The 9,465-nt window shown below is 40.5% G+C and overlaps 1 protein-coding gene across 2 annotated transcripts; it reads right to left on the reverse strand.

Annotated features, from left to right (window-relative positions):
* Positions 1-221: 221 nt before the first annotated feature.
* LOC134624905 (myozenin-2-like) lies at positions 222-9,377 on the reverse strand. 2 transcript variants are annotated; one of them, XM_063470049.1, is made up of 6 exons: positions 8,168-9,377; positions 7,203-7,286; positions 6,317-6,483; positions 4,048-4,192; positions 1,975-2,158; positions 222-1,240 (listed from the first exon to the last, which is right to left on the reverse strand). In XM_063470049.1, the coding sequence occupies exons 2-6, from the start codon at positions 7,282-7,284 to the stop codon at positions 1,015-1,017; spliced, it is 804 nt and encodes a 267-aa protein (XP_063326119.1). In that variant the 5' UTR covers positions 7,285-7,286; positions 8,168-9,377; the 3' UTR covers positions 222-1,014. The 2 variants fall into 2 exon arrangements, with proteins under 2 accessions (XP_063326119.1, XP_063326118.1); XM_063470048.1 differs by having other exon boundaries at positions 7,203-9,377.
* Between the last annotated feature and the right edge of the window lie 88 nt (positions 9,378-9,465).

Here is a 9,465-nt window from a genome sequence, read left to right on the forward strand (position 1 = left end):
TATAATTTAAAACACATTAATAGAAACACTTAGTACAAAGTTAGCATACTAGCTAAAAGTTAGCCTGACAGTATGCTACTATACTAGCTGCTTTAAGCAAAAAATATTGTATGAAGAGATGATACATGAGTATAAATGAACAAAATTCCAATAATTTCTTTAATTTCTATTTTATTTTATTTTATTATTTATCTCTCTGAATAACCATAAGATAACTGCACAATATCCATTCACCCCAAATGCAACATGTATGGTATTTGGAATAAATCTGGCTGCTTAAGCTTCTTGTAGCTGAGGTGCCTTCCAAAATAGGCTGTTGTGGTAGTAAACAGAAAGACAGCGGCCACAGCTTATCAAACGTCAATCCTTCTTCTGCTTGGCATAGCCAAAAGGTGAGAGACACATCAGTCAAGTCGCTCATATCACTGAAGCAGATTTGATTTGTCAGGCAGTGTAACCTTGAGGCACGTTACACTGGCTCACATGGATCTCTGGCCTCTCACACACTATGATAACTGAGAAATTTGCATAGGACTATGGCACAAAAATGCACCATCCTTCACTGAAGCTAGCTCATACCAACCCGTATCGCACACATACATATTGCATTCTGTTTCCTTTCCCAAAACAGAAATGTGCAATTTTTCCCTTTGACAGAAACTTGCAATTCTTTTTAAACCAATTAAAAGGAAAATCAAAAATTCTGATTGGATTTTTGATCATTGTACGCCACTTTATTGAGCAAAAACGTGAGATAAAATCTGTTTATGAAAATCAATATACAACAGTTTTCAGTAGTGTGTCTGTCTAATGTACAGTGTTTTTTTTTTAAATTATTCCCTGCAGAGCAACTGTTAACATCACTGGAAAAACCAAAGGGTGCTACATACACGCTAACTTGAACCAGCAACACCCAACAGGATGCTCTGTTCTGACTCCAGCATCACTCCACAAACAACAACCTCAGGTTAAGCAACTAAGTAGACAGCATCTCTGTGTGACTTCAACATGGGTTCAAAGGTCTTCTGACTCAGGGATGAGCGCATTCTCGACAGAAACATTAGGGAGGGGGACTGGACCACCCGTAGACACCCACCCCAGAGCAGATCTGTTGAAGGAGGGTCGAATTACCGAGGTGTCCCCTTGGAGCTCCGGGAGCTCTGGGAGGATTTCTACCTGAAGGGTCTTGACAGGAGCAGGCCTGGGTGCTTTGCTGAAACCACCAAAAGGGGTTGCCACCCTGGAGATGACAAAGCCACGGTGTTAACAGCAGACAACATGTGCTAATGAGAGAAACTTGAAGTGACATTTGAAGTGATGCAATTAATTAAAGCCAAGCAAAGACATTGACCTGGGGACATTTCTAAGATACAGTTGCTGAGTGTGAGAAACACTGTGCTACGAATGAGGTGAAGGACAGTATTTTCTTTGCTCACTCAGCACTTGCATTCATGTTATATTAAAGCAAGAATGTATAATTCAGAGAGAGAAATTGTTAGACTTTTGAATGGATACAATTTACATTCATAAATAGTCAAACACACCCTCAACAGTTATATATTTAAAGGTTTTATTGTTATAGCTTCACTGTTAACTCCTAATTTCCATTTATGTTTCCATTTGTTCACCTGTTTCAGGGATGTCAGACTTATTTTACATTTTGGGCCACATCAGGTCTGCTTTGATTCAAGTGGGCCGGACCAGTGAAGCTGCCCTTGCTGTTTGTGCAAAGAAGTTTAACTATGCATTTAATCTCAGGGCTATCTTTTACTTGATTATTTTGATCTACTATGAATGGCCATGGGTGAGGCCTTTATCAGTAGGAAAATCTGTAAAACTTCATTTAAAAGTCCAAAATATATGCCCTCTTTCACATTTTCCTGAGCCATTTTGTGGGCCGGATTGGAGTCTTTGATGGGATGATTCTGGCCCTCGGGCCTTATATTTGACACATCTGACCTACTTGGGCATTACCTGTTGAAGCTTTTGTACCCCGGCAGGTCTTGTCGAGGTGCCAGCTCTGGCATGCGGGTGATGAGAGTGTCAGCCAAGGCAGGGTCATTGATAATGGCCTGCTCCCAGGGTGAGTGGTAGGACTTTGGCACAGCTGTACTGTTGAACTTCTCCGGAGGGATGTCTTTCAAAGGACCTCCATACCCTGGATAAATTATACAACACTGGCAGTGAAGGCATGTGGGGCTTTTCTGTTTTTCTATGTCAAATAAAGACCAGGCGTTGGCTTTTTCCACACGGTTCGCTAACCAGAACTTAGTGAGAGTCAGTTCAAAATACTTTCTTCAACAGCCACCAGCGAACGTGCTGTCCAAAGAAAGCAGATCCTTCACTTTCATCGCAGATCTGAAGAAAACTTGAGTTCAGAAGTGAAAAAACATTTCCCCTTTCCACCATCTGTAACTGTTAAACTTTTAACTGATTTTGGTTTTTCTTTTAGTTTGACTGCATGTAATGCAAAAGAACAAAGAGATCAGGTCAGGTCAGACTAAAGGAAAGTGACATTTTTAAAAAATTATGGTACACATTTAAAAAATGTGTACCTAATTTAACAGCAGTCTAAGTGTCCTGTCTTTCTTCTTTAGCTCCTTTTTTTCTCGTTAAAGTTCACAGCCAAACAGAATAAAGGCACAGCTTCCCCGTGTTTATGTGTGTGGGTGTGTGGATGCATGCCTGCATGTATGTCTCCCCACATACGCTGTGTGTGTTGACGGGAGAGTCCAATCGAAAGTACTATCCTTCAAACCCGGCGCTTCACTCAGGGGGGCTTGCAAGCTTGGCGTTACATAACACGGGCCGCTGTGTCACGTCCTAACCCCTCACAATGAACAATTCCCCCTTCCTGAGTTTATGTTTTGCCCTGAGGAGGAAGCAGGAGAAACCAAACAGACCTGTGGGGAAGTTTACAGATTTTTTTTTGGTAGGGGGGGAATAATCTATGACAAAACACTGTGTAAAAATGTTTCTGAGGCCATGGGATATTATTCCTGTGGTTGGACGTTTGGCTAAGCTGATACTTTCGTGGGAAAGGACGATTACACCCCAGCTTCATGCAGGGATAAAAGAAGGAACTAAACCAAAAAGGAAATGTGAAAAAGACAGCAATTGGCTTAATTAGTGTCCAAGTGGCCTGATAACTAAAGGCACGTTTGCTTATTCCTTGTGCCATTGTTGAAAAATGGCACAAAAATAACTTTTTGTGAAGTTTCCGGTGTTTAACTGTTGAAATGGGCTTACTGTATATGACTATTGCCTGGCATGCACCCCTACAGTAAGTGGATGAGTGGGCTATTTTAAACATAATTCCCATTTGATACCTGATGCACTTTGGCCTGATTTCTGCTACAGTTGGACTGACTTCATTCACATACTCTGGGGTCTGTGTCTGGTCCACAAATAGCACCCCACCCTAGTGTCAACACGGTCATCCTTAAATCATGGTTTTGTGTCAGCTGAGCAAAATTAAGACATGAGGGAGGATGTGAGTGCACAGCTGATGGTATCAGCAGCACAAGAGCCAAACAGGAAACGGTTTCCGTGAGTAAAACTCAACGAATTTTAGAATGATGGTAAGAGCTGATTGCAATAAGGACAGTTGAATAAAAGGAGTAGACATGAGAGAAGGGAGTGGGTTGAATATATAAAAATAAATAAAGGAGTCAGGCTCAGAGAGGGAGAACAGAAATGTGTAATCATATTTAGCCCAAGGCCAGCAGATTCCAGGCAAAGAAGAAAATTGTTTTCCTACACGATCAAAGCCTGCTTGAGTACAAACAATGAGAAACAGTTGAATCCATATCAAAACACGGCACATCTAGTACTTTGTGCAGAGCACATGCGCGCAGTCACTCCGCTGGGAGCTGTACTTAGCATTCATCATACAGCAGAAAGACCAAAGTTTAGTACAACACAATTAAAGCAAACAGGTTAAATGGATAGGAACAGCTGAATATAAGTCAGTAGTATATCACTGCTGTATGATTTTGAGTCCTTGGAAAAAAATTTCAGTGCACTGTATCACACAGCTTTACCTACCCGGGGCAATACTGGTGGGATCTGGCACCATTTCAATAGTTGTTGTGTCACATGTCACTTTCGGTGGCTGGTCAACACCTACGTTGTTCTGGCCGCTGTGGCTGTCAGTGGTATTCCCAGTCTCAGTTTGGAAGATGGCAGTGCTCTACAAGAAAGATCAAAGAGTTCAGTCGGGCCCACAAAAAAGGTTTGAAACCATTTATCAATCAGTGGATTCCTGACAATTCATATCAACATTTCACACGGTAGCTTTTTGGAACATTTTTGACAGCATTTGCGTGGTTACTTGGTAACAGGACAAACAAGCAGCAAACATCTTGCCATCTTTGAGGTTAATATGACATACAAATGGATAACCATGACATGCATATCAAATTTTCCTCAGTTTAGAAGTCATAAATCTAAACAGTAAATCAGTTGTATCTTCAATGCAGCGATATCACATGATAAGCATGTAACAGATTTTCAATTTTCCGCGTTTTCCTTAAACAAAGGAGCTATCTGTTTGTCCAGTTGTCTGTCCATTTGCCCTCTACATTTGAAATACTATTCTCTGGACTGAGATGAAATGTACTGCAGCCCCAGCACCCGGCTTTTCATCCCCTCTGAAAGATATTTATGATGATTTACTCGAGGATTTCCTCAGGAAATGTTGACAACTTGAAACAAAATCCTTCTATTGCCCAGAGCAATAAACAAACCGAGATATCTAAGTCCTTCATACTTCAAAGATGAGGGGAAAAACTTCTCTTGAGCATAATAATTATTTTATCTGTGGACTTCAAGGGGGCATTGAAAAGTACACAAGGGAACCACACAACTAAATTAAAGAGGACATAACTAGGGATCCTAATTAATTAGATATAACAGAGAGAAACCTGGCTTAACTTGATGTTGCTGTGCGCTGTGAGACATGAACTTCTTTGTGTGACCAGATCAGCGAATGATACCGCTGAGAAAAGAAAATGCTAACTTGGCGTGTTGCCCATCCATACACAAAGGAACATTAATAAAACCACTTATGACCAACTGCACGACTTGTGCTACAGACACGCTGCCCTGTGTTTGTGGCACAAGCAATATAAACACTCGAAGTGCTTAATCTTTCCCACATATACTTTGTCAGGATGTAAGGTGGAATGTTTTTCATGTTTTGGTGAAACAAGATGTATTAGGAAAGGGATAATTGGGCATGAAAAATATGCACTCTAGCAATGTGAAATTCTTACGGTACCCTCTTAATCTTTATCCCTACAAATTATCATACATTTATGTGCATTTCAATGATTAGTTGTGCAGTTTAACGAGATTATCTGCTTATTTGATGTCTTATCGGGAGTTAGGAGGTTAAAAGATTTAAAGATTGCAACCTTGGGTGCTAAAGAATTGACCGATAGAGATGCCAAGAACTGCCTCCAAAAGTGACTGAATCCCCATAGACTCCAGTATGTAAATGCTCAGCTTTAGACCAGAGATGAACATGTCTCCAACCTATTACAAAAGACAGCTTGGGTTTGTATTAAAAGTTTAAGTTCTGCATGATTAAAAGCATGGCCTGCTTTTAGTAACCGGGCAGCACCAGGCCGGTAGCCATCTTTAGATTTCATTGTAGTTAATCTTAGTGGCTGAACTGGACCTCAAAAGTGTGTTTGTGATCTTGATCCTTTCTGGGGCCTTTTTAATTAAAATATCTGACTGACACTATTCTTTGATGTGAGCTACAGTGGCTACATTAATGCTTTAAAGGCAAAGTATCAGTTAACAGCTACGTTATGCTGTTATGTTGCAGTGATCGATAAATAAACTTTATTTATTTATCTTAAACTGGTCTGGTTCAAACAAAGAAGATATGAAATGTGGATTATAAAGTTTTAGAGGACATAGATTTTCTTTTGGGTTGATTGTTGGGTTGGTTGTGTTGGTTAATTTGATTAGTTTGGTTGGTAAGCTTGTTTGGTTTAGTTGGGTTGATTGATTGTTTGTTTGGGTTGCGTTGGGTTGATTAGCTTAGTTGGTTAGATTAGGGTAATTGGTTCGTCTGATTAGTTAGTTAGTTTGATTTAATTAGTTTTTATCTTTTGAGAGAGTCAAGGTAACTGGCTAGCAAATCTTCCTGATAAGTTAGCCTGCTACTGCCTGCAGCTTTAACTGTAGTTCATACGCAAACATGAACAAGGACTAGGTTTTGGGACCTATTGTTGAAAAAGAAGACTTTTTCAATATCTAAACATTTCTTTAAGATAATAATTTAGACCACAGTTCTTCTTACATTGAGCTGTGTGTTGTTTTGGTTCTGGATGCTCTCAAAAGTGTATTTTTCTGATCGTCTCTGACGCATTTTGAAGAGACGGGAGCCCCGGTTGGAGGCGAAAGACAGCTCCTCCAGCATAATGTCCTTAGGCACACTCATTTTCTTTCCCAGATCCATTTCTATATCTGAACAGAAGGAAACAAAACAAGAGACTAAAGAACTCGTGTTTATTCAGTGCTAGAATCAGACTTCTGACAAGACAAATTTATTTTCATGGTTCGTATACTCCCACCTATGCTGAATCAAATTAAATCCATACAGGAAAAAAAAACTCACTGCACAAAAAAAAAAATCCTGTACATGGCTGCTGACTTAGCATTCCTGCCAGTATGATGAACGAGGAATTATCTTCCCTCGTAATCAGCTCATGTTCAGTGCTTGTTTTGTGGTTTGCTCCGCATGCTAGCTACTGCATGCTGATCATGGAGATGTCATCGGCCTATATTCAAGCGTGAGACACATAATTTGCCAGAATATCTTTCAGCTGTCAGTAGCCTTCAGACCCTCCCCATCCCCAAGGCGCACAGTTGTCCACGCCCTGAAATAGCGTGTTCAAAGGAGAACGACAAAGGATTAGTTACTATGAGCTATAAAAGTAGTCATTTGCTTATTTATAGGATTGTAGAGGGGAAGGTTGGCAACTGTTTTGCTAGAAAATGATGGGCTCATGCCTTTTATAAAGTAAATTTTGGAGAATTTGACAGTAAGACTAACTGTACTGTAACTTATGGTGTTGTTAACTCCTTGTCTTTGTTTACATGTTTAATGAAGAAGGCTAGAACAGAATGTGGGAGGTCAGAGGGCTCAGGAAAACATGCAAGTGAAGAGGAAATGATACAGCTACCTTCTTGGGCTTGAACCTCCCTGCAGATTGCTGCTGCCTGCATTTTCCTCTCTCTGGTTGTCATGGTGGAGAACTGTGACATGGCTGCCATTGGGGAGATTGGGGTGAGGCAAAAAGTCACAGGAGACAGTGCACATCAGTACAATCTGTTCAAATGTACAACCAAAGACAAAAGCAAGGCAGCTACGTGTTAGTCATCAAACACCCACAACACGCACAAAATCCCACCGAAGCAGATAGGATTTATCAAGGCAGTGAAAAGGGCAAAGTTAGCACATCCCTTTAAATAACCTTGGGCTGTTAAACGCCAAGCACATGCTCTTCAGATATGGCAACCAGCAGTGTCAGGGGCGTCTCGGAATCGATATGTTTGAAATTACCCAAGTGGGCTGAAAGGACAGGGATGCAGAGCACGGTGTTGTCACATCGAACATGTGAGACAGCAGATTAGAGAGCAAATCGGAAAGTTTACACCAAGGTGTCGGAGAACACAAGTGTTTTATTAGAATCCAAAATGCTTTTCACAAAGCAAAGAACAATTTCTCAAAGAACCAACGAGCATTTCACAGCAAGTCCTCAAATTACCATCACTTAGAAATCAGTTATTTTGTCATTGCAGATAACAGACAAGGTTGCAAAATGCTTTACCTCCAGTACGTCAGAAACTTATCCTTGCTGTTGTGTAGATATATATATGCTATTTATAGCTTTGCATTTTAGGTACATTTGCTTTAAATAAATCAGGACATATCCCATATATATCTTTAAATTAATACAGAAAAAAGACATACATTCTCATGTATGTGTTCATCAAATAAATAAATATAAAAGCAAGCTATTACACCAACAGTAAAATACAGAGGGACTAAGTGTAGGTGGCAGAGAGAGTCATGCTTGATTAAAAGTGCAAGTGTCACGTTAGACATGGACAGCACACCTGTGGAGAAGCCCAAGCGATGGCTTACCTGTCCTGAAGGACCCTCAGGGGGTTGTCTCAAGTTGTGCCTGTCTCCTCGGGGAAAGAAAGGTGAGGTCAGACCGGGTAGTGTGACCCGTGTGGGTGCTCACGCTCCCCGTTACTGAGGCTTGTGTTGGGGAGGGCAGCAAGTGGGGGCTGCAGCCTGTAAGTGACTGAATGAGTGGGTGGGTGTCAGTTTGTCTGTTGTCATTGGTATTTAGTTCACAAGCAGAGGGCGACTAAATTTAGACCGCTGCCACTACTACTTCACTTGCCCAACACCATCTCCCTTGGCCGGTGTTATTACAGTAGCTCAGAATGAATCTGTGTTCATTTCAAAACAGGCAAACGTTTACCTAGAGGGCACTTTTAGAGTTATTATGTGAAAAAATTAAGAATGGAACTTAATGAAAAAAGCAAATAAATAAATAAAATGCAAAAACTTTCATTAGGCATACCTGTTACCGAGTCGGATAACTGCAACTCATTGCATTTAGGCATGTACAGTGCTGTGCAAAAGTCCTGAGCCACCACTAATTTCTTTATATATTTGGAAAATACAAACTAGGTGCAGAGATTGAAAATCAGTATTTGGTATGATCGCTTCCATTCTTCAACACAGTCTGAGCTCTCTTGGGCAGCTTTCTTGTCATTTCTTTAAGTAGCCTTCAGATATAGGTCTCCAAGCTTCTTAAAGGACATTCAAAGAAGAAAGTCTTTTTGTTCTGCTCTCTGTCAAGTAGAGCCCACACTGCAAGCTCTGCAGAGACCATTGTGTTTGACTGCGAACCAGTGTGTGTTTTTCTATGCTGATATGCTTTTACAGCACTGGCAGTATTTGGGATCATTATCAAGCTGAAAAATGAAGCTGTTAATTAGACAGAACCCCCACCATGCCATATAGATGGCCGAAGACACTCAGTGTTGTCCCTCGCTATCCTAACACATCAAAGATGTCTTGAACCACAAATTTCACATTTGGATTAATCACTCTAAGAGACCTGTTGCAACTGAGTTTCAGTCTATTTCTTGTATAATCTGACAGTCTCTCCTCCATGTTTCCCTTTCTTCAGAATGGTTTCTTGACAGCCACCCTTCCACTGAGACCATTTCTGATGAGGCTTCAGTGAACAAAAAGGACTGAAAATGAATGAAAAAGCAGGCTAATGTCAAAATAAAAACTTTGAAAGACCTTCAGAAAGACTAGAAAACTATTCTTCAAGAGCACACAAATTGCAAAAAAGGTCTGGAAGCAAAAGAAGTAACAAATGTGGGGCAACTTTAGACTTGTGCAAAATAATTAAA

This window comes from Pelmatolapia mariae, linkage group LG3_W, assembly GCF_036321145.2.
Source record: "Pelmatolapia mariae isolate MD_Pm_ZW linkage group LG3_W, Pm_UMD_F_2, whole genome shotgun sequence".
Classification (NCBI taxonomy): Eukaryota; Metazoa; Chordata; class Actinopteri; order Cichliformes; family Cichlidae; genus Pelmatolapia; species Pelmatolapia mariae.

Bases quoted from the DNA above. Each gene is read 5' to 3' on its own strand.
- LOC134624905 (XM_063470048.1), bottom strand. From the start codon at position 7,293: ATGGCAGCCATGTCACAGTTCTCCACCATGACAACCAGAGAGAGGAAA. The intron at 6,484-7,202 runs GTAGCTGTATCA...CCTTCTGTTCAG, and splicing joins GGAGGTTCAAGCCCAAGAAG to ATATAGAAATGGATCTGGGA. The intron at 1,241-1,974 runs GTAATGCCCAAG...TGTCATCTCCAG, and splicing joins GGGTACAAAAGCTTCAACAG to GGTGGCAACCCCTTTTGGTG.